The following is a 24,498-nucleotide window of genomic DNA, read 5'->3' as shown; positions in this document are numbered from 1 at the left end:
TTGGCTGAGCACCGCAGGCTCCCCTGCCCCTGCTGGGGCCTGCCTTTCCTTTCACCCGGGACCAAGTCATGCGTGTGCCCAGCCTCACCCCAGCCCTCAGTGCGTGCTTGGTCACACATACACACAGAGAATTCTTTATGCCTCTTTATTCCCAATCTCGTCAGCACTTTATAAAATCAGACTGGAGGGAGAGAGGACTAAGAAGGCTCCCTTCCCACCCTCCAAGCTCAGCCGAAGTCTGGAAGGTCTCCTGCCCCCTCCCTATAGAAGGGACTCTAGGGGTGGAGCTGGTGCAGGGGGAGCTGGGAGCTGGGCCAGGCCTGCTGGGCCATCCTCTCCCCCTGCCAAGAGGGGAGCTGGGCCTGGAGAGGGGCAGGAAGTAGGACCAGCCCAGCACTCCTGAGTCCTGGGGCTCTCCCTGTCCTGCTGACATTGGGGCTGGGACCCTGGCTGTCCCTAAATCACCCACCCCGTAGCCCTACCCACCTTCTACATCTGTATCCCCCTCCACCCGGCTTTCCCTAAATATTTACAAATGTACAGAGGGCTCCCCCTCCCCAGCTGGGATGGGCTCTATCCTCCCCCTCCCTCTCTCCTTCCTTCCCTTCCGCTCCATGAGGGCCCATGGCCTGGTCTCCAGCCCTCCCGGGGCACCAGCCCGGGAGTAAGGGGTGTGGACAAGAAGGACCTTTGTGCAAAGCAGCTGACATCAGGGCAGGGGAGGATGAGAGCAGGAACTGAGTCCTGGCCCTCCCAGTGAGCACCGCCCCCAGGCCTTTCCCAGGAGCAGGAGAATGTGCTGGGGATCCCAGGAGGGGTCCCAGACTCCTGGGTCCTTTCAGTCACAGCACCATCCTAGCAAGCGAAATCTTCAAAGAGACCTCCTGGGGGACCGTGGGGGTGGTGGTGGTTGGGGAGCAGACTGCTGGCCCCCCCACCCTCAGCTCGGCCCCGGCTCAGGCAGGGACTCTGCAGGAGAAAGAAAAGAGAGAGTGGGACAGGGAGAACTCATGGGGGCAGGGACTCTGCCGGAGAAAGAGAGAGTGGAACAGGGAGAACTCATGGGGGCAGGGACTCTGCCGGAGAAAGAGAGAGTGGGACAAGGAGAACTCATGGGGGCAGGGACTCTGCCGGAGAAAGAGAGAGTGGAACAGGGAGAACTCATTGGGGCAGGGACTCTGCCGGAGAAAGAGAGAGTGGGACAGGGAGAACTCATGGGGGCAGGGACTCTGCCGGAGAAAGAGAGAGTGGGACAGGGAGAGCTCAAGTGGTGCCCCCAGGGCTCACACCGCCAGCCTTTCCTTGTCACCTCGGTTAGAAGCTCCAGGGCCCCCTCCACAGGCTGGTTCAGAAACCATGGACGTATTCAGTCCTGGGGAGGTGTGGCTGCATGCTGTGTAGAGCTTGTCCTCACCTGTTCCTTCAGCTCCTGAAGCCCCAAAGTGGAGATGCCCCCAGTGGAGGTCCGCAGGGGGGTCTTGGGACGCCTCCATACCCGCTTCAGTCGATCCCAGGACACCTTGGGGTTCAGGGTGGGGGACAGCACTGGGCTTAGAAAAATTTGGTTGAGGAGAAGCGTGAGCCTTACCATGCCCAGCTGCCCATAGGACTTACTGCCACAGCAAACTCCCAGTAGGACACCTTCCTCCTCCTCCTCACCCATCCCCTTCTCCTGACTCTGAGCCCTCAGGCCTGCCAGCCAGTCAGGGGACCCTGGCAGAGAACCCTGAACCTGACTTTCCAGCCAGGCCAGCTCCACCAGGCACCCCGCACTGCCCCCTTCTGCTTTGCCCACAGCCCCCACTCCCACCCTGCCTTCCCCGGGGCCCTTGCCTCATAGATGTAGTCGAGGATCTCCAGCAATGTGAGGATGCTGGCCCCAATGAACAGGCCCATCTGTCCCCCAAGGTCTCCTGGGAAGCAGGAGAGCAGTGTCAGAGGGAGTGGCCGGGCCGATCCACCCCCACACAAGCTGGGGGCGGGGACACCAGTCTCACCCAGCAGGGCTGACAGGCCATAGGCTGCTCGCTGCTCCATGGCTTCAGAGGTCAGGGCCTCAAAGAAGACGTCTAGGACCAGGAAGTTCTCCCTGTGGAGACAGGAAGCAGGGTATCCGTGTGGGCCTCTCTTCCTGAGAAGGCTGGCAGGGGCATCCCGGATCCAGCAGATGCTGATCAGAGATCACTACATGGAGAAGTCAGTGACCACCCCCCGGACTCCCCAAGGCTGTGAGGGGAGGCAGTCCCGGATGTGTGTTAGCTTCATCTTTTGAGGGGTAGCAAAGGGCCTGGGAGAGCAAAACACAACTCCTGGACCTGAAGGAAACCCTCCTCCTGCCTCTAAAGCAGCCAGTGGTGTTGCCTTTGCCTCCTCCTTACACCTCTGCGGACCCTTCAGTGACCCCTGTTGCCTGTCAGTCCACTCCACAGTGCCCCTTCTCAGTGTCCTGGGCAGCCAGTGGCCTGTCCCCGGCACCTTCTTCCCCAGCCACCGTCTTTTCTGCTTCCTCCACACAGCTGCCTATGGCTCAGGCTCCACACCACACCACACCACCACCCCACGCCCTCTCACTGGACTCCTCCCCATCGCCTCCTCTCACAGACCCAAACCCAGGGCCCTCAGAGGCCAGCTCACGCCTCCCCAGCTTCCCTCCCCAACTGGGGCCTGAGAATCAGTCCTACATGATCAAACGTGGGCTCATTGACAAATTGTGGCATGGGTTTTGTATCGTAATCATGTGTCCCCACTGAACCCAGCACTGAGCCTGGCACCCAGACCATGCTCCGCAAGTGTAGACTGGCTGGAGGGGACCAGACCCAAGGCTCAGGGCGGTCCCTCCTGCCTGCCCCTGCAGGGAACTGTGTTCCTCTCCTGTCTCATCCTGTCCTTCTCCCTCAGTGCAGGGAAGAAAGACGCAAAAGCAAAGCACTCTGAAATGTGACATATGTGTAATGACGGAGATCTGTACGGGTGATGGGAGCTCAGATGAAAGGCGTTTGGACCTGGAAGCGCTTCCCTGGAGGTGGAGACACTGAACGTGACTTGAGCAATGAGTGGGGCTGCTTAGAAGAAAAGGGCTGTGGCCAGGCAAGGTGGCCCACACCTGTAATCCCAGCACTTTGGGAGGCGAAGGACGGCAGATCACTTGAGGTCAGAAGTTCAAGACCAGCCTGGCCAACATAGTGAAACCCCATCTCTACTAAAAAGACAAAAATTAGCTGGGTATGGTTGTGGGTGCCTATAATCCCAGCTACTTGGGAGGCTGACGCAGGAGAATCACTTGAACCTGGGAGGTAGAGGTTGCAGTGAGCCAAGATTGTGCCACTGCACTCCAGCCTGGGCGACAGAGCAAGACTCTGTCTCAAAAAAAAAAAAAAAAAAAAAGACGAAGAAGAAGAATAGAGCTATAAAAGGCATTCCTGGTAGAAGACTCATCATAGAGATGCGGCCTACTCCCCGCCTCCACCATGCCCAGCGCCTGTTGAGGGCAGCCTCCACCGCACACACACGCACACAGACCCACACAGACACAGACACATTCTCTCACACACATACCCATTCACAGATACATACACTCATAAGTGTGCATGCACACACACATCACACACTCACATACACATACACTCACATACACACCCACAAGAAACACACACATACATACCCCACACACAGATACACACAAACATGCATGCACACACACTTACACACCCACATACACCCCACACACACCCACACACACATACACACACATACATACACTCACACACATGTACACACACACACAGAGTCACACAGCCACCCCCTCCCCACACACACACACACACATACCGTATGTAGGTCTCGTTGCGGTTGTACTTCCTCGCCAGGTACCGGGCTGAGCCCCTGTTGGGGATCCTGACCATGGAGATCTCTTTCCCGTAGCGCGTCAGGTTGCAGGGGGTGGGGCAGAAGCACGGGCCCTCGGGGCCCCCACCCAGGGAGTCTGCAACACAGAGGTAGCAGCTACAGTGGGAGTTGGAGAAGGGTGGTCCAGTGGCCCACCAGCTGCAGAGTGGAGGCCCAGGGGCCGTCCTGAGGCAGGCACACCCACACTGAGGGCCTTTACTGGCCAGCCCCAGTGCTTCCTAGAGGGGACCGGCTGCAGGTCCCCGCCTGAACCAGCTTCAGACTGCTCCAGAGAGCAGGTATAAGCAGAACCCCCCAGCACCCTCCCAACCCCCTGGGACTGGGGGTCCTCGTGGCCCAGAGGGAGAACAGAGCCCATCCACCAGAGCTAATCAACTATGTGAGGCCTCAGACACACAAGGAGGTGTGGAGAGGATGCTGGGATGCATGCATGGATGGATGGATGGATGGATGGATGGATGGCAGATGGCCAGATTGACGGATGGGCGAACAGAAGAACAAATAGACCGACAAGCTTCCCAGGATCAATGTGCTGGGCTTTCTCTGCCTGCCCCTTCAGATCCACTCTCCACTCTTCCACCTTGCTCTGCACCCTACGAGGCTGATCTCCGCCAAATGCATCACCTAAACTCCCTCGTCCTCTGGCTTCGGGTTGAGTTTGGCCAACAGGAGGCCCCGTCAGAAACAGAAGGTGAGAGGGAAGAGACGCCAGGGTATTTCTCCCGCCTGGCTTCCTCACTGCCAGGACTTAGGTGGCAGAGGCTGTGCTCCTCCAGCCATGCTGCTGTCAGTCAGCCCTCTCGGAAAGCCACAGGTCTCTCTCTCCTCCTGCAGGCCTGGTGGGGGTGAAGGCTCCCCATGTTGCTAGCTCTGTGGTCTCCCGCTGTGCCTTGCAGGCTCCTTACTCCTGATCACACATCTGTTCCTTCACTAAACACCTCCAGCCACCCCTGTGACAGATGGAGGTGGTGTGGGGGACAGAGAAGGGCTGGATGTGTGTGTGGCTGCCCAGTGTCTCAAACCCAGCCCCAAGGCCCCAGGTGTCTGGATTACTGCAGCCAGCTTGGCCAGTCCCTGGCTTTGAGTCTCCTCCCCTCCTATCTCACTGGACTCACCTGGCATTCCTGCCTTGCCAGAGGCCTTTGTTGGCTTCCTAGAGCCTCCCTCCTCTTTTTTTTTTTTTTTTTTTTTTTTTTGAGACAGGATAACTCTAGCTCAGACTAGATAGAGTGCAATGGTGTGATCCCAGCTCACCGCAGCCTCGACCTCCCAGGCTCAAGCCTATCCTCTTGCCTCAGCCTCCCGAATAGGTGGGACTATAGATGTGCACCACCACACCCAGTTCACTTTTTTATTTTTTGCAGAGACATGGTCTCACCATATTGCCCAGGCTGGTCTTGAACTACTGGGCTCAAATGATCCGCACACCCTGGCCTCCCAAAGTGCTGGGTCTACACTTGTGAGCCACTGTGCCTGGCCTCCCTCCTCCACTCTTTCTACTCTCTCCCCTGTTCTCTGCCTTGCAGCCACACAGATCTTTCAGTGCCCCAGACACAGCATGCTCTTTCTGGCCACAGGTTTTTAGTGTATGTCCCCCTTTGCACCTGACTCTGATACACCCATCAAGCCTCAGCTAATGTGTCCCTTCCTCTAGGAATCCCCCCTACCTTCCCAGGCTAGGGCTGCACACCCCTCCTTGGGGCCTTGCCGCACACCCAAGTCTCCCGCCTCCAGGAGTTGACGGGCTGTGTGTCCACAGCCCTGCCAGGGTGTAAGCTCTCCAAGGGCAGGGCTGTCGCCCCCACTCTCACCTCCAGTACCCAGCACAGGCTGTAAAGGGCTGGAGAATGCGCGAATCGATGAATGGATGGATAGATGGATGAACTGCAGATCAGGCAAGATCTGTGGACAGATGGGGTTTGCCTTACCCACACCGATAGCCAGCAATGCATTTTTCCTGAGACCAAGAGAGAAGTCATTTCACTTTCTCAAAGTGGGTGAGCTCATTGGCTGAACCAAGATGAGAAGCCCAGACCTTCACTCCCAGTCCTGGCTTCTCTGCAACCCCCCACCCTGCTGCCTCCACTTACCCAAGTGTCTGTACCTGCAGAGGTCTGCAGACCTCTCCCCAACCCCACTGAAGTATGGGCTAAGGCTCAACCCCCAGGAAGAACCCTCCAGGAAGAGATTGGGAGGGGAGGAGCCAAGACAGTGAGGAGAAGAGTGGACAGAGACATGAAGAGGCTGATGGAGAGGTAGGAAAGGGTAGGCAGCACGGACCCAGTGTGTGGTCGGCACACTCGATGTAGATATTTGGTGGGCAGATGGTCTCATTGCCTGAAAGGAGAGAAGATTATTCCTGGAATCTACGATCACTTCCCGTGTCCCCCACACGCCCAAATGTAAGCACATACATGCATGCACACATATATGCACACATTTGCATAAATGTGCTTGAACACCACACACACAACCCCCACAAATACGCAACCACGGATATAAATGAGCATGCACGTACACAAATACATATTAACATGCACACAGGCATCTGCATGCCGGCATTCCCACATGCATATGTGAAACCATGCTTAAAAATCCCAAATACTCACACTCACACAGGTACAGACACACACACATGTTGTATACATGCACCTGCCTGTGCACATGAGCAGTGCCTTGCCCCGGGAGGCTCTGGAGCCTAGCAGGGTGGCATGGAGGGCTGGCTGGGGGTGGGGTGCCCACCTGGCATGTGCACCATCCGGCAGTGGCAGCGCTGAAGCACGGCCTCCTTTTCACAGCGCAGCCGGCAGGCAGACACACTGTAGGCCGAGTAGCCCTGAAGCTCAGGCTCCCTGAGCTCACTCTCTGCACGGCAGTTGCCCCAGGGCTGGGGCAGGTAGGTCAGCTGCAGAGGTGGGGCATGATGAGGTCATGCTCAGGAACCCCACCCAGTCCTCCAGTGCCCACAGCCCCAGCAAAGTCAACACAGCTGGCAGGCTGTGAGCTTCTAGAGGGCAGGTTTGCTCCGCATCCCCTCTCAGCCCAAAGGCAAGCCCTGTGCCCCATCCAGGGCCTGGCAGGAGGTGCTCACCCGCTGTTCCTGGCAGGACACAAAGGTCTGGAAGCCTGGGGACACCCCGAACCCCAGCTGGTGGATGTAGGGCGGCTCCTCCTGGCTGTGGATCTGCACCCGAATACCTGCCTCAAACGACGTCTCATCTGCACAGCAGAGATGGGGACCTTTGGAAACCCATCCCAGGCAGAGGGCCCAGGCCCCAGTCCCCAAGGTGGCCCTTGTCCCTTTCCAGCCTGCGTACTTGTCTCCCTCCAGATGGGCAGGTACTCCTCCTGCTGGATGTCCAGCATGATCTCCAGGCCACTGCCCATGCCCCCTGCCCGGCTGGGCAGCGAGCTCCGCGGGTCCGCGTTGAAGGTGTAACACTTCCCATAGCGAGTATAGACCTGGGAGGTGGGGTGAGAGAGCAGGAGGGGAGATGAAAGGAGTGGCCAAGGCAACTCCGAAGTTCCCTGCTCCCTGCTGAGGGCCACCAGATCTGCTTGGACACTCCAGTCCCATATCCTAGCGAGCAATGTACAGCCCAGCCTCTCCAATGAGCACCAGCTTTTCTACTGATGGCCTCCCTTAGATGATTAAAAGGCATCTCCAACCTAACAGCATATCAACACCTTCCCAAACCCTGCCTGCCCACCACCATTTTCCTCCTCCCTAGTAAACCACCCCACTATATCCACCCAGTTTCTCAAGTCGGAATTTCTGAAATGTCCCCTTCCATCATTCCTGCATCCAAGCCAACAGCTAGTCCTGGGAACTTTTTTTCTTTTTTTTTTTTTTTTTTTTTGAGATATGATCTTGCTCTGTTGCCCAGGCTGGTGTGCAGTGGCACGATCTCGGCTCACAGCAGCCTCAACCTTCCAGGCTCAAGCCATCCTCCTGCTTCAGCCTGACAAGCAGCTGGGATTACAAGCATATGCCACCAAGCCCAGCTAATTTTTTTTATTTTTTTTTTATTTTTGTAGAGATAGGGTCTTGCCATGTTGCCCAGGCTGGTCTTGAACTCCTGGGCCCAAGCAATCCTTCTGCTTTGGCTTGCTGCGATTACAAGCATGAGCCACCGCATCCAGCCTCCAGGCCACTTCTGAAATACATTTAGAATCCATCCACTTTCCTTCCTTCTCCAGCAACCCCCATTTTGCCATCTCCTCCTAACTGCTCTCCCACCTTGGTCCACCCTTGCCCCTCCCTACCGGAAGCCATGGCCCAGTCCACAGTGCTCAGATCCAATGAAACCACTCACTGACTTACCTAACAATAGCTTCCCATTTGCCACATAATGAAGTCATGCTCCTTCCCTAACCCAAAAGTGCCCATGTGATGTGGCCCTTGCCTGCCTCTCCCACCACCTCCCCCACATCTCTGTGACAAGTTCAGACACCTGGACTCCTTTTCTCCTCGGGCTTTTGTTGTTTGTTGTCCCCTCTCCTGGAATGCCCCCTCACACACACTCTTGGTATGGCTAGCTGCCCATCGCTGAAGCCTCAGCATGTCACACTCATACATCACACAGCCACAACATTCAGTGTCACCGTCCATGCATCCACATGTCTGTTGGTTTGCTCAAGGTACTTATCAAGACCTGAGATGATCTTGTTCATCTACTTGTCTCCTGTCCATTGTCCATCTCCCTCAATGAGCATGTATGCTGCATAGGAGCAGTGAGCCTGTCTGGTGTCCCCAGCCTCTGGCCCAGGGCAGGGCACAAGGGACACTTGAATAAGCAGTCTCTGCAGCACAGAAGCCCGGCTCCCTTTTCCTCTGCGGAGAGTTCTCCTGCATGGACAGCAGATGGCGCTGGCGCCCCGGAGATGGAAGCCCAGGCTCCCGCTGGGGATTTAGCTGCCACCAGGAGCTGCGCAGCGGCAGGGGTGGAGAACAGGCTGAAGGAGAGGCGGGTTCTAGTTCCCCCCTGCCAGGCTTCCCTAACAGAGCCGAGCCCCTGGGTCAAACCCATCACAGGCAGCACCTTCCCTGGGGGCAAGGGGTCGGCGCACTCAATCACTCTCTGCCGCTCCCCCTCCCCTCTCCTTGGGAACATTTCCCACTGGTAAAAGCTGGAAGAAATGGCAGGAAGCGGTGTGGAAGGAAAAAGAGATCCTGAATGCCTGGCTTCACAGGGGGAGTGCAGAAGGGAGAGAGGCTGGGTGGAGGGCAGCGAACCAACTGAGAGTCCTCCTGAAACCTCCTAGGGGTCAGGGTGAAGTCCCCATGCTGGAGAACGAGACCACCCTGCTGCAGTGCTCTGGGAGTCGCAGCCCTGATCCTCCCCTCTCCCACAGTTCTACCACCCAACCACCCTGCCTCCGGTTCCCGAAACAAAAACGGGTGCACCACAAACAAAGCACCCTGAGTTTACAGAACATAGTGCCGTCTACCGTTGCACACAGCCCCTCAGTACCAGCTAGGTGTAGTTATCCCGACTACTCCAGATGAGGACATCACAGCTCAGAGAAGCGAAGTGACGTCCAAAGTCACACAGCTGGGAAGAAGGAGAGGTGCACCTCATCCAGGGGCGAGGCTCCAGCTGCTCCCACAAACCATTGCTGGCACCCCCACCCCAAGCCTACCCTACCTCGGGACCCAGCTCCTGCCCCAGCCCCATCCAGGTAGATGAGACAGGAATGGGCCCCAGTCCCGTCCCCTTCTCTTTCCCATTCCTCCTTCCCTTCTGCATCGTTCCTCTGTACCTTCCTCACCCTTTCTTCTCCATATCGGCTTCCCTTCAATTCCTTGCCTGTCCCCCAAGTCCTCTCCTTCCCTCAACATCCCCCACACACCTTTACCAGCTCCCAGGTTCAAGTCCTTGACCCCACAGGTATCACCCCTGTCCTCCTCCCTGCTATGTTCCATCTGTGGGGCAGGAGTGGGTGTCATGGACTGCTCAGGAGCACTCAGTATGCCCCATGCATTGTGCTAAACGCTTCACATGCTCTATCTGGATGAATCCTCACAACTACCCTGTGAGGGGGGTACTATTATCTCCCCATTCTACAGAGAAAGAAATGGAGGCTCAGAGAATTCAACTGGTTTCCCAAGATTTTCAAGCCCAGGGCTTAAACGCTATTGTGCACACGAATCAGGGGATCTTTTCAAAGTGCAGAGTCTGGTAGAACAGATGTGGGGAGGGAGGTGGACAAGGCTGAGAGTCCATGGACCACACTGAGTAGAAAGGCACTAGGTGAAGGAGGAGAACCCAGCAAGACAGCCCGACTCTAGACCTGTGCTCTTATCGCAAGTCACTGGAGGTGGAGTAACTCTGAAGTGGGCCAGGTGCAAGATTCCTCTGTCCCATCCAGGTGCAGTGGCTCACACCTGTAATCCCAGCACTTTGGGAGACCGAGGAGGGCAGAACACTTGAGGTCAGGAGTTCGAGACCAGCCTGACCAACATGGTGAAACCACATCTCTACTAAAAATACAAAAATTAGCTGGGTTTCGTGGTGGGCACCTGTAATCCCAGCTACTCGGGAGGCTGAGGTAGGAGAATTGCTTGAACTCAGGAGGCGGAGGTTACAGTGAGCTGAGATCACACCACTGCACTCCAGCCTGGGCAACAGAGCGAGACTCCATCTCAAAAAAAAAAAAAAAAAGTCCAGACCCGGGGACTCATGCATGTTAATCCCAACACTTTGGGAGGCTGAGGTGGGCGAATCGCAGCCTGGGCGACACAGCGAGACTCCATCTCAAAAAAAAAAAGAAAAACAAAATTCCTGGGTCCTGGTGGTGTGGGAAATGCAGATGGGAGGCATATATTAGTATTTGTAGAAATCTGAAAGTACTCAACCTCTTCCTATTTCAAACCAAGAAGATGCTAGAATCAGCTCTTGCTGACACAGCCAGTTTTGCATATATGCTCCAGTTGAAAGGCTAAAGAAGGCATGGGCGACGTGGGGTACCCACGTTATGAGCTCCTCACTCGTGTCCCTCAGCATTCAGCACCACCTCGGCGGAGCCCTGACTGCCAGGCACGTTATAGTCTCTCCAAAGCTCAGCCTCATCCATGGGACCGTGAACTCCATTTGACCAGGAGTCCTGTTTCCCTCTTGGCATCCCCAGAGCCCAGCGAGATTTGCAGAAGGAGGTATGAGGTGGGAGGAAGGAAAGCAAACACTGTCAAACATCCTGACTTTGTACCAAGTCCTGTGATAGGTGCTTTTGATCTGTTTTCTCCTTTGAGTCTCCAAGAAACCCATATGAGCTAAGTATTTTTGCCCCCATTTAATGATTAGGTACCTGAAGCTCAGAGAAGGAAAGTGACTTGGCTAAGGGCACACAGCAAATAAATGACAGCCGAGATTCAAACAGAACTGAACCCCAGGTCAAAGCAGAGTAGGTGCTTATAGAACACCTGGTGGGTGTTCAGTGAATGAATGGCTCTTGGAGGCTCCTGACTCTCGGAGGGGCTGGGGCAGCGTCTCTACCTGGTACCTCCAACAGACACACACAGACACATGGAACCGAGCCCACCCTACACAGGGCAGAATGAATACCCAGCTGGCGAGGGTGGTGGTTCCTTGGCACACAAACCCTCAAGGTGGCTGTGCAGAGTCGGGGTGACAAAGGGAGATGGGTGGAAGTTGTCTGGGTCTCACGGATACTCTGCAGGGAATGGACCAGCCAGACTGGCAGGAGGAGGCCACCTGCACAGCCCGGGTCAGTCCTGACTGCTGGTCAGAGCACAGCGTTGCCCAGGAGACAGTCCCTGGGCCAGGCAGGCAGGGGCGGGTGGAGCCATCAGCTCCTAAGTGGCAGAACTCTGGTGGCAGCACAGCCCATAGCTTCTTCCATGGAGACGGCACGGCAGCTCTGCCACAAGGTCCCACTGGTTGTCCACTGCTCCCTCCCCATGGACTGGCCCAGGAAGGGGGGGCAGTATGCAAAGGAGTTGAGAGTCCAGGGTCCAGTCACGGAAAGGGGAAGGTCGTGGGCCAGGGAGTGTCCTGATGGCAGAGGGGCTATCTCCAGATCACTGGCTCTCAGCTTCTGGGCCCTGTCCCCATCTCAGACCCCTACCTCCTCCTTTGGTCTGGCCCTCCCTCTCTCTCTGCCTTAGCTCCAGGCCCATACTCCTGGCCCTAGCTGGGGCATGTGGCCTCCCAAAGCCCCTCCCAGCCTTGGCTGACAGCTCCTAGACAGGACTATGTCTGTGCTGCACACAGACCCTCGGGTCCCCTCCCCCACCTTCCTTCTGGCCAGGGCCTGCCTGTCCTTCTCTGATCACCTCCCCTTTAGTGTTGGCCTGAACCCTGGCCTGGGTCTGTCTGCCTCGCTAGCCTCTGTTTCCTGATCTCAGTCTGTCTCTCAAGTCCTTCCCTATCTGCCAGGCCTGTCTGTCCCTACCCATGATCAGTTATCTACTTGGATTCTGTTTCTCTGCCCCTGCCCTCTGTTGACCTTTCCATCCCCTTGGCCTCTTTCTCTCCCATTGTCCTGGAGGCCCCCTGGCCTTTTTGTCCCTTGCCCACTGCATTCTCTATCCTATTTGCTTTCTTCTCTATCCATCCCTTAGTCTGGCTGTCGAGTCTCAGCCTCTTGTCTTCCTCCTAGACTTTTCCCTGGGCCTGAGGCTCCCCACCCTGACCCAACATGCCAGGAACCCCTCTCCAGGTGCCCTCCACCTCCTTCTCCCTGGCCTCTCTCTCTCAGGGTCTGCCTGAGACAGTGATGAGGGGTTGGGAGACAGTTGTCCAGAGCTTGCTCCTCCTGAGAGCAGTGGCTTCTCTCAGCCCTCGGAACTCCATCTATTCACAGCTTCCATTTCACCAGAAAGCTCTACCTGGCTGGCTTGCTTGCATCCTCCCTCCCTCGCAGAGCCCACAGGGTTAACAGGCAATTAGCAGGGCCAGGGCTCAGAGCTGTGGCAGGGAGAGGGCCCTGGGCCTCCAGGAGATAAGAAGCAGCCAGGAGCTGCCGAGGCCAAGCTAATCCCAGAGCTAATCTTCGGCCTGGGCTTTATCTCCACTGCCTTCTGGGCACCCTGCCTCTGGTCCCCGCACTTCCCCTGACATTCTTCCATGGTGTCCCTTCCCCCAAATTCTATCAGCTCTCCCCTTGATGGGGTCCATCCCCATGCCTCTCTCTTAGGTACCCCTGGAATGAGCTCTTCTGCCCCTAGGTCCAGAGTGGGCCAGTGGAATGGGGTGCATCTTCATCTGCCCTGGACTGTGACCAGCACCCTGGGGTGGAACAGCTCCCAGGGCCTGGCTTTATTCAGGGGTGGCCCAGTATCCAGGTTCAAAGCCTCTTCCTTCCCTATCCTTTCCAGGGGCAGAGGAAGGAAGATGGCACCAACCAAAATGCCTGAGGTGTCTGCGCTGCTCAGAACTTCGAGGTCACTCAGTCCAATCACTCACTGTACAAAGGCAGAAACAAGCCTAGAGACGGCAAGGTTCAGATCCAAGGGCATGCAGAAAACAGGGGCAGATTCAGAAGTAGACCCCAGGTTCATGGGCCAACATCACCTCCCTGGGAGTCAGCAGGCCCTGGTTTCAGCTCCAGCTCCACCACTGACAGCCTGTGTGACTTAGGTTAGTAAAGTGATTTATCAACTTCTCTGGGCCTCAGTTTCTTCATGTGTCAAGCAGAGACAGAAATCCCTGCTTATTTCACAGATTAGTTGTACATCTCAAAAGAGAGGAAGTATGTGAAAGGCATTTGCAAAGTGCAGTCATATACGTGCACCAATAATAAAGGTTTTGTAGAGACCAGCATGAACCAAGCTAGGGCAGAGATGGATCACTATGTGGTGCTGGAAATGGATATAAGGAGGCTCATAACATGGGGAAAGGGGCATACATTTTGTAGGCTGACAGAACAGGGTTCAAATCCAGCCTCTCCCACCAACTTTGGACAAACAACCTCAGATGCGGGATTGAACCTCTCTGAGCCTCGGTTTGCTCATCCGTAAAAGGGGAATGGTAATTCCTCCTCCTAAAGTTACATGGGAGGATTAGAGGTCAATTCAGTGATTGCTGGCAGGTGCTCAAGGGAGGGGTGAGGCCCTTTGGGGAATGGAGCTTCCTGCCAGGACGGTGCAGCCATTTTGATCTTGGATCCCCACTGGGCGCATCCTCACAGGGCATCAAGCATCTTGCAGGCTGTCTCTGCAATTTGGGAGCGGCTTAGAGGACGGAGCTCTGTCACAGCGAAACCCCCAGGCTCTGAGATATGGCTCTCCTACCAGATGGAAAGCCCAACCTAGTTTACATCTGGGCCTTGCCCTTAGTTAAGTCTGTGGGATTCAGATTCAATCAATTAACCTCTCTGATCCTCCATTTTTCACGTAAAATGGGAGTAACAACAGGCGCCCTTCACAGGTGTTATGAGGAAAGACAGAATGTACGTAAATCATAGCAACCACTAATACTTACTTAGTGCTTACCTCTGTGCCAGGCACAGTTCTAAGCACTTTATATAGATTAACCCCTTAACCCTCACAAAACTCCTATATGGCAGTAGTCCTATCGTTTTCATTTTACAGACAGGGTAACGGAGGTACAGAGGATAAGGAAGCTGACAGGGGACCAGGCAGTCTGGCCCTGGAGTCCACCCATAGCCACTGTGTGACATACACCTGGCACACAGTACCTACAAATAGTAGGTGCTCAAGAACTGGTGAATGTTCAAACAACATTTACTTTGTCCAACACTATTCATTGAGCCTGTGCTCAACGGTGTCAGGCACTGTGTGCTTGGTGCTGGACATACAACAGAGAACAAAACAGACAGCCTCTGCCCTCAAGGAGTTTGCTGTCTGGCTGCAGAGATAGTCATTCAAAGTACTTATGGGCTAGGCACGGTGGCTCACACTTGTAATCCCGGCACTTTAGGAGGCCAAGGTGGGAGGATCGATTGAGTGCAAGAATTTGAGACCAATCTAGGCAACATAGCGAGACCTCGTGTCTACAAATAATAATAAATTAGCCAGGCATGGTGGCTCACACAGGTAGTCCCAGCTACTCAGGAGGCTGAGGTGGGAGGATCTCTTGAGCCCGGGAGGTTGAGGCTGCAGGGAGCCACCGTGATGGCACCACTGCACTCCAGCCTGGGCAACAGAGCGTGACCTTGTCTCAAAAAAAAAAAAAAAAAAAAAAAGTGCTTATGGGGCACTTACAACATAAACTCTTTGAACTGCACTAGGCATGTTCACAAATCCACCAGTCACACAAATGGATAAATTGTTACTAGTTGTGATCCTTGTAGTGACGGGGTGACCTAGCCAAGGCCACCACGGTGGAACAGGAGCTCAATTTGGCTTGCAGGGTCAGGAAAAACTTCTCTAAACAAGCCACCTGGCTCACCCAGGAGGGACATCAGACCATGCCACACTCAAGAAAGAGGAAGACACAGCGCCCTCAGCAGGCCTAGTTCTACACGTGCATACAGGGACCCCCCCACCTCCACCGCCACCCATGAGCTTTTCAGGGCCACTTCCTCCGTACGGTGGATCTAGGAGGCAATGGCTGCGGTGTTTGTTCAAATGTAAATGTGTGAGCTGTGGTGGAAGGGACAGACAGGGGAGCCCTAGGAGCCAGGGAGGGCTGGGGGCCATGGAAGAAGGCTGTGGTCCCCGGCGGGCGCCGCGCTTCCGCGGGAGAGGAGAACGGGAGGATGAAGGCCTCCGGGACCCAGGTAAACAGTCAAAACCATTCCTCGGGCAGCGACCGCTTAGGCCTTACACCCTAGAAAGACAATTTTTAATTGGTGAATTGGTAAGTAAGTCCTTCCCTGACATTCCCGCCCCTCGATGCAAAGTTCCTCGTCAAGAGTTTTGCTTACACAGTGGAGCACACACCCACAGCCAGGCGGGAGTTCAGGAGACAAGACAGAAGGAGGCGACGGGGACGGTGGGTGGGTGGGTGTGCGCCCTCCAGGAGCCCTGGCCCCCCGCCCTCTCCCGCACACACAGCCTGGCCGCCCAGGCCTGGCCCACCCGCACCCAGAGGGCCGCACCCACCGGCTCGCGCGCCTCGCCGCCCTCCGCTCCCTCCCGCGGGCCAGGCATCCATCACGGCTCCCGAGCGCTCTCCCTCCCATCTCCTCCGGGCTCCTCCGCTCTCCTCCCTGGGTCTGCCTCATTTGCATTCCCCCGGCTCCCGGCTCCTCGGCAAAGTGACCTCCGCACACAGCAGCGCCAGAGGCTTCCACCACGGAGGGAGACACCGCCGCCCGCCCCCGCCGCGGCTGGGGAGGGGGCGACGGGGGCGGGGGTCCCGAGGAGATGGATGCGGAGCCGGGCCTGGCTGGCGGGCCTGAAGCGGCCGAAAGGCCCAGGACCGGGGGGCACTGAGGGACTTGGGTGCTCGGGTGGGATTTGAACCCGCGACCTCAGATCCCCAGCCAGGCGGGAGTGAGACGTGGAGATCAACACGAGGCCCGGGAGGCTGCGGCCAGAAACGGAACCCCTACTGGGAACCCGGGGCTCCCCAACGTCCCGTTTCCTTCCCCCGTGAGCCCCCACTGGGGAGGGGCCGACCCCACTGGGCAGTCGTCCAGGGGTTCCCAGCCCTCCCGGGGGCCTGCCCAGCCCCCACCCCACCCGCCGGGCCCGCCGAGCCGCCTCCCCTCCCCCCGTTTGGTATTTACACCTTCTACACATTTGTAAGCTATTATCCTGTCCACGCTTAGTCACCGCTGAGCCAAGCGCCACGGATTTAGCTCCTTTAATCTTTCCTCCTAAATCAATCCTCCATTTCCCCTTAATCATCCCGTGGCTCCTCTCTGAACTCTCGCTGCCGCCTCGGCTGCTGCAGCCCGTGCCTATCTCTCTGGAACTGCTCCCCCTCCAACCCAACACCCACGGGTGTCCCAAGGGCATGGTGAGCATTTGAGGGGTGGGTTGGATTTCCAGCGCTGCCAGCCCCAGCCTAGGAGCCAGGGGAAGAAGTGCAGACCCCTGCCCACCTCTTCCTGGAAAACAAACTACTGAACCTTCCCATCTCCTCTCTCAGTATCTCTGCCCCTCTGTCCTCCTCCTGCCTTCCCATCCTCACTCATCCTTCTGAAGACCCTAAGTTTCCACCATGATTTGCAAACAATCAAAAAGCAAACAAACAAACGTGGCAGATCTTCTCCCCTCGGGCCTCCTGCCCCCAGTGCTGGCCGTTCCCACCTCCTCTTCCCAGCTGCTCAAAGGAGGTGGGCTGCAGGGCCAGCCTGGAAGGGCAGGGAACACTTATAACTCGGCAGCCTGAGGCCGGCCTCTGTCCCCTCCTGCAGAGGTGGCTGTCCATCTCTCCTGGACCACCTCAGGCTCCACCCCCTTCACTCCCTCCCGCCTGCCCATGGGACCCACTGACGACTCGGGGACTGAGTAGCTTGGGTCTTGGCATTCCAATGCTCCCTGTAGTGCTCCCTGGGTACCCCTGCCTCTCCATTCCTGATCCTTCCTGCCCCCTGCCTGGACCTAGCAGAGGCAGCCCTGCCGCCAGCCACAAGAGGGAGCAGATTCCTTCCAAGAAGCAGAAGGGCAGGGGTGGGGGTCCAGGAAGGAGTGCGGGCAGGGGAGACAGAGGGAGGATCAGAGGGGGACAGGACGTGGGGCCATTTCTTCAAACACTAATCAGCATCTTCCGGCAGTGTCTGAGAAGCTGAGCTGATAATGAGCCCAGCTCGGGGCTGATTCCTGATTAATGAAGAGCCCACGGGGCTGCTGAGTGGGACTGGGTGGGGCATGTCCCTCACGGCCCTCCCACTGCCCTTGAAGACCAGCCCTCTGAGACAGTAACAGTCCCTGCCCTTCCCTGCCGGGCCACACCACTTACGTCCCCTCCACTCACTCCACTGCCCAAGCAGGCAGGCTGACAACACCCCTCCAGGAGGGTCTGAGCCGCAGCTGGTGTGAGGTGGAAGGTGGGGAGGGTGGGTGTGCCTGGTTCTGCAATCTGAGGGGTTGGCAGCCCTCAGTATTTTTTAAATCAGTTACTGTTCTATTAAAATAATCACGATTTGGAGCTGCTTTTGACAAACTGGAAGACCCAGCCATGCTGGGCTCCTCACACAGGGCAAGAGTTAGCTGGGGCTGAGGAGCAGCTGCGTCCTTCAAGACTAAGTGGTCTTCAGTTCTCCTCAGACCCCACCCTTCCCTACTGTATCCCCCCACCCCAACCTGACCTGCCTGGCTCCTGAGGGCAGGATCAGCCCTGAACCAGATGTTGAACTAAATGTGCTTAAGGCTCATGCCTCAGGAGAAGCTGGGACCACAGGGAACAGAGGGCTGGACAGGCAGGGGGAGTCAGAGGGATGCCTGTGCAGTAGATAAGAGGCTTGGACCCACCTCAGTGGGCACCCTCTCCCTTCCACAGCCAACGGGGCAAGGGGCAGCCCTTGGAACCTCCAACCCAGTGGCAAAGGTGTGGAGTTGGGATGGAGTGTGGAGTAGCTCCTCCCAGGGCCAAGTGCAGGGGTGGAGGGCAGAGACTGTCAGTATTGGCCTGACCACACACTGGGAAGAGAAGGGGCTAAGGAGGTCGCTGGGACAGAAGGAGTGGGTGCTAAGGAGCCCGAAACTGGATCCTGGGACAGCCAGAGAGAGAGAGAGAGAGGGCTTGCCTGCTTTCTGTGCCTCAGAGCTGTCCTGGCTGGTGGCTGGGTGGGGCAGGGAGAGGAGAGAGGAGGGCAGGGAGGGGGACTGCCCAGCTGGAAGAGGCCTTGTCTAATTGTGCCTGATTAGTAGAGAGGAAGAGAACAGGGCGAGTGATTAATAGTCACGGCAGTCACCAGCGTGTGGGGAAGGAGGGTCGGGAGGGGGAGGGAGACCGGAGAGCCCATAGGGGATGGAGATAGTGAGGCGCCCACAGGGCCCCGGGCTCCTGGCCCCCTGGGGCTGCCTGGACCCTTGAGGACCCTGAGGAGCGGGGCTGGCTCCTACCCATGCCTCCTCAGGGCTTCTTCACCTCCCCCAGCCTCAATTTTCCAGACAGTAGCATGGAAAAGACCAAGGTCATGTCCTGCACCTGGGAAGAAAGCACCTTTGCTCACGTGGTGTTTCCAGACACCCCACTGCCCCCAGCCCCCAGACACAGGCCCTATCCTCAGCTCCACCTGAGATCGCAGTCCACAGAGTAGATGGCCCGACTTCCAATCACAGCCCGCAGCTACCCCTTATATCCTATGGTCCCAGTTGTAATCCCAGTCCTGCCCTACCCGGACAATCTCATTCCTAGGGCCATCCAGAGCTGCGCTGTCCAACACGGCAGCCTATAGCCACGTGTGGCTATTTGAATTTAAAATTCATTTTCTCTGTCGCACTGATCACATTTCAAGTGCTCAACGGCCACATGTGGCTAGTGACTACCATGTTGGACAAGCACAGGTGCAGAGCGTGTCCATCACCACAGGATGTTCTATTGGCCAGCACTGATCTAGACAGTATGTGCACACTCCTGCACCTATGCACACGTGCATGCATATTTTGGGCGGCTGGATAGAATGGGAATGCTAGTACAGGGCAGAGGAGGGTGTGGGCCAGAGGGTCAAAAGCAGGGGGATGACTAGGTAATGGAGAGTAATGAAGATGCCAGTACATGGGTCAGAAACCAGTAGGTGGTGCTGAGAACAGTCAGGTTAAAGATAGCCAGGAGTTGGGGTGGCGGCATTTATAACAGCTGACGCTTACACAGAGTATACGATGTGTGTGCCAGGTAGTGTGCTAAGCTCTTTAGGAGCATCTCTTTAACCCTCACAACAACCCCCAGTTTTTAGGTTCTAATATCCTATTTAAAGAATACACCCAGCACTTCGGGAGGCCGAGGCGGGCGGATCACGAGGTCAGGAGATGGAGACCATCCTGGCTAATACAGTGAAACCCCATCTGTACTAAAATTACAAAAAATTAGCCGGGCGAGGTGGCGGGCGCCTGTAGTCCCAGCTACTCAGGAGGCTGAGGCAGGAGAATGGCGTGGACCCCGGAGGGCGGAGCCTGTACTGAGCCAAGATTGCACCACTGCACTCCAGCCTGGGCAACAACGAGACTCTGTCTCAAAAAAACAAACAAAAAAAAGAATACACAAACTGATGCTCACAGAAGCTTTTTGGCTTCCCCACGGCCACACAGCTTAATGGGTAGAGCCGAGGTTCGAATCCTGGTGGTCCCCAGGTGAGAGGAGATGCTGAATTTTAGAGTCACCCTTGCATTTTACAGCTCAAGAAATGAAGCCTAGGGAGAAAGAGTGATTTCTGCCTTTTAGTAAGAGGGCAGGCTGAGAGCAGGCCACAGTGGGGAAGGTAGAACTGGGGCTTGGAGGAAGGGGGTGTGGGTAGCAGATGGCGGCAGGAATCAGGGAGGAAGGGAGAGCTGTCTACAAGGCTGGGGGTGGGGGACATACAGGTGGTGGAATGGGTGGGAGTGAGATGGTATGAGACTGAGCGAGGAGGGGAGGGAGAAGAAGAGAGGAGCAGAGGTAGACTAGCTGGAGCTAGCCGCCGTGCAGAGCAAACATACAGGGCCCACCTCCCAGGGCCCTCTCCTCTCTCCCCTCTTCCCTCTTCTCTCCAAACTGTGTGCCCAGCCTGCCTCATCCCCTAGGCCCTCCCAGCTCTCCTCCACCCAGAATGGCCTCTCCCTGTCTGAACTCGGCCTCTTACTACCCATGCACCTCGTCTGGCAATTGATCCCGGCACCTTATGACACCACTTGCATGGCTGATAAACTCTTGCATGGTTGCTTAAACTTCTGAGTGTCCCTGTCCCCACTCTACTACGAGACTATAGGCTGCTTGAGGACAGGGACTGGGGACAGGGCTTCCCATCTTTGCTGCCCTCCACAGCTCTGAGCAGGGAGCCCAACACATAGTAGGCACGCAGAACTCCATGTTGATTGATTGACTGACTGATTGGGAGTGCATGAAGGGATATTAGGGAGCGTGGGGGGAGAGCGACTGCAGTGGTAACAGAAGCAAGAGCAGCAGCAGAGGGGACTGGGGGAGGGCACATTACCCGGAGTAAAAATAGGCTGGAAAATGTGACATTTATTAACTTGGATTCCAGAGGAAAGGTCACAGCAGAGTGGGGAGTGGGAAGGAGGAAACAGGGAAAGCAACAGAAAACACATAACAGCCCCTTGGTGAAGCCTGTCCCTGTCTCTGACCATCTCATCACCCATATCCCGGCAGGCTCCCCACCAACCAGCTCACATACCCATCTCCCCACCATAGACCCCAAATCCCCATCATTGACTCCAGGTCCTCACCACAGAGCTGATTATGGACCTCGTGTCCTTTTTGGAGACCCCATATCTTCATCTCCATGCCCATTCTCCAGTCTTTCCCCTGTAATACACCCCATCTTCCCCACTGCCATGGATCATGGGCCCCCAGCCCAATCTGTAATTCCAGACCCTGGTGAATCTGCAGCAGACTCAGCCCTTGAATGCCAGACCCAAGACAGAGTTACACTCAGCAGACGGGGGATGCAGTGTGTGCAGAAGGGTAGGAGGCTGGGCTGGAGACAGGAGAAATGGAAATCCCAAAGGGGAATTCCTGTCCCCCAATGCTAGCTATGCCCTCTACCCCTCACTGTCCTGCACCAGGGCCAGAACCTCAGCCCACGGACTTCTACCATCCTCCTTTCTCCAGCCCCAGGGTACCAGAGGGCCTGTGGGAAATCCACCCATACTCCTCCGGGCCATCCCCAGGATTCCAGGGACTCACCAGCTTCGATCAGGGGATCCCCGTTCCTGTATCCTCCAGGCACCGCCTCCTAGCCTGGAGACCAAGCAGAACCCTCTGCCTCCCTCCCCTTACTTTCTCACCCCCTCCAGCTCTTCCTCTTCTTTCCTCCCACTGAGGTCTCATCACCCTTCCCCTTTCCTGCCCTCCCCCAACTCCCGCTCAGGGACACAAAGATCCCATTGATTTCTGCCCCAACAGCACCTGCTGAGACTCAGCTCTGCCCAGCCCCCAATACGGAGTGGTGAGGATTGAGGACAGCAGAGCCCTATGGATCCCAAAGGCCACACTCACCCTCCATATCCCACCTCCTCCTCGGGGACTCTACCAACCCTTGCTTTGGGGAGCAGTGCTTTTCCCTAGGAAAGGGGGTGTACAGCCGGACAACAGGCCAATGCCCCCGACTCTTCTCCCTGCACAATGCTCCCGCTCCTGTCCCTCTATTTCTACCTAACTCCCCTGCCCAATGGCAGGAGGCCCCAGACACTGCAGGCATGGTTGGGGCCAGGAACCTCGTTGGCTGGAGCATGTTTCCTGGTGATCCTGAGGCAGCGGGTGAGTGAGAACCTGGCGGGGGTCCCTATCACTAGGGCTGGCTGCTGGAGGCTGGGCCGGAGTGGGCACCATGTTGACGCCAAACATTTGCATATGCACTGGGCAGTGGCAACAAGGATGAAACATACACACACGCACACACACACAATGCTAGGAGCAAACCGTGGACTGGGGACAAGCATCTCGAGCGCCATGAATACTAGATACCCTGTGACTATGGGTGAATGGAGCCCTGACAGACAGGCGGTGTACAAAACACGCCCACCCCCTCACATACCTGACTGTGGGAGGCGTGCATGGGAGAGCAGCCCAAGCTCACACCCCTCTCCCGGAGAGGGTGCTTGTGTTTGTGCTCACACGTAGGTGAGAGATGGCGCCAGCAGTCTCCAAATGGGGAGCAGCGGTTGGGATAGATGGGGGTGGGGGTGTCATGAGAAGGGATGGCATCCACAGTGGGACCCTGTCCTTAGCAGCTAAGCAAGAGCTGGGAGCTAGACATGGAGATGAGTAGCTCTCTGGGTGTGGGTGTGCAGGTGTGCATTTGAGTGTAGTGACAGGGACAGTGAGTGTGTGTGAGAGAGGGAGTGTGCAGGAAACTCCCCAAGCAGTGCGTGTGTGTGTGTGCGTGTGCATGTGCGCATGCACCCGTGCTGGGGCAGCAGTGAGGGTGAGTTATGCACATAAGAGTGAACCACTGATTCCCAGTGTAAGAGCCAGAGCTGGGCATGGGAGCCGCTAGAACAGGAGACAGAGGGGGACTGGCCCCCGGGAGGGCTGGAGGGCAGAATGAAAGAGGGATGTGTGAGGGAGTCTGTGAGGCGGGCATGTGAGAGACACACAGAGATCCAGAACAGACACTGGCACCCAGTGTCCTGAAGACCGGCTCTCTCCAGCCCACCCACCAGGCCAGCTCCCCAGGAGGCCACCCGGGGTCCTTCCCTAGATGGAGCCCCCCAAACCTCCCCTCCCTATCTCCTTCGTTTGGTGGGAAGAATCCAGTAGCCTCAGAAGAAAAAGGGAGCAAGAGAAAAGTGGGAGTCAGTTGGTCTGGCCTTGGGATGGTGCGTGCCTTCCCTGCAAGCCAGCCAGCTCCAGGACACCTGGGCCCATGCCCAGGAACCCCTACCCCAACTCCCAGACCTGGGCAGGGCAGCAGCAGCAAAACCAAGAAGAGGAGCAGCAGGCGCCCCAGGGTAAGCCCCTATGAGCGGCCACTGCTCCATGGCTGGGAAGCCAGAGGGAGACACCAGGCTTGGAGAAACACGAGGCCAGCCTCTGGTGGCGGAAGGAAGGGAAGCCCTGTTGAGGATGCCCCTGTACACCACTGCCACCACTCCTCCCTGCTCCCCAGCCTCCGGCCATCCAAGGCCAGGCAGCCCAGCTGGCAGAACTCACCACAGAGAAGTTGCTGGCGGAGCAGTGATGCCCACTGAAGTTGCAGCTCTTGAGCATGTCGGCGAGCTGGTGGCCAGTGCGGTTGAGGATGTCTACCATGTCAGGCTCTGGGTAGCGCAGGCCAGCGGCACGGTGCCCATCCCGGTCTTTGGGGGGCAGCCCTGTCAGATTGGCCAGGTGGAAGATGTCGGCATCGCTGAGTGCCGAATGCCGGAAGCGGTTGATATTGCAGAGGGTGACAGCCGGGAAGCCCGCTACTGGGGCTGGGGCAGCGGGGTCCATTGCCACCAGGTGAGGCCAGGTCAGGTAGCCCCGGGCCAGGCCAGCCGCCTGGTACAGGAAGGCAGCCAGCGAGGTGAGTAGGGCCAGTGCCCACAGGGTTCTGCGCAGTCCGTGGGGGCCTGGGCCACAGGCCCGGCCCAGTCCATGTAGGGTGCTGGTGCTGGCAAAGGTGGCCAGGTCCCGGGGGGCTGCTGCCCCTGGAGCAGCCCCGAGGAGGCTCTGCTCATCCCCTGCCTCCTTCTCCTTGGGTTTCGCATCCTCCTCAGCAAATTTGATTTTGCACACAATCTCGATCGGCATCTGTCCCCGGCTGCTGGGACTGGCCAGAGCCTCCCTGCCCTGTCCCTCCCTAGCCAGCAGCCCTAGTGCCCTCTCGAGTGGCGGTGGTGGCAGCGGCTGCTCTTCTAAACTCAGGACAAGCGGGAGGAGGACAGGGACGGAGTGGGGGCCCGAGGTGGGGGAGTCACTCCCACTCCCAGCAGCTCCGCAGCCGTGGTGCTGCCTCTGCCGCTGCTGCCTCTGCTGCCGCTTGTCTCTCTCCTCGATCGTCTCCTTGTGGCTTCCCTTATCAGCACCAGCACAGCTGTCAGCCCCTGCGTGTGTCCCTGCGAGCGAGCGA

General features: G+C 57.0%; 1 protein-coding gene across 2 annotated transcripts; it reads right to left on the bottom strand.

The window, feature by feature from the left end:
* Positions 1–53: 53 nt before the first annotated feature.
* Positions 54–24,498, bottom strand: ASIC4 (acid sensing ion channel subunit family member 4). 2 transcript variants are annotated; one of them, XM_024243788.3, is made up of 10 exons: positions 23,598–24,498; positions 7,224–7,368; positions 6,998–7,125; positions 6,649–6,811; positions 6,187–6,243; positions 3,829–3,982; positions 1,998–2,089; positions 1,834–1,913; positions 1,415–1,519; positions 54–969 (listed from the first exon to the last, which is right to left on the bottom strand). In XM_024243788.3, the coding sequence occupies exons 1-10, from the start codon at positions 24,177–24,179 to the stop codon at positions 856–858; spliced, it is 1,620 nt and encodes a 539-aa protein (XP_024099556.2). In that variant the 5' UTR covers positions 24,180–24,498; the 3' UTR covers positions 54–855. The 2 variants fall into 2 exon arrangements, with proteins under 2 accessions (XP_024099556.2, XP_054405865.1); XM_054549890.2 differs by lacking the exon at positions 6,187–6,243.

This window comes from Pongo abelii, chromosome 11 (assembly GCF_028885655.2).
Source record: "Pongo abelii isolate AG06213 chromosome 11, NHGRI_mPonAbe1-v2.0_pri, whole genome shotgun sequence".
Classification (NCBI taxonomy): Eukaryota; Metazoa; Chordata; class Mammalia; order Primates; family Hominidae; genus Pongo; species Pongo abelii.
This window is presented reverse-complemented; position numbering and strand designations above follow the sequence as displayed.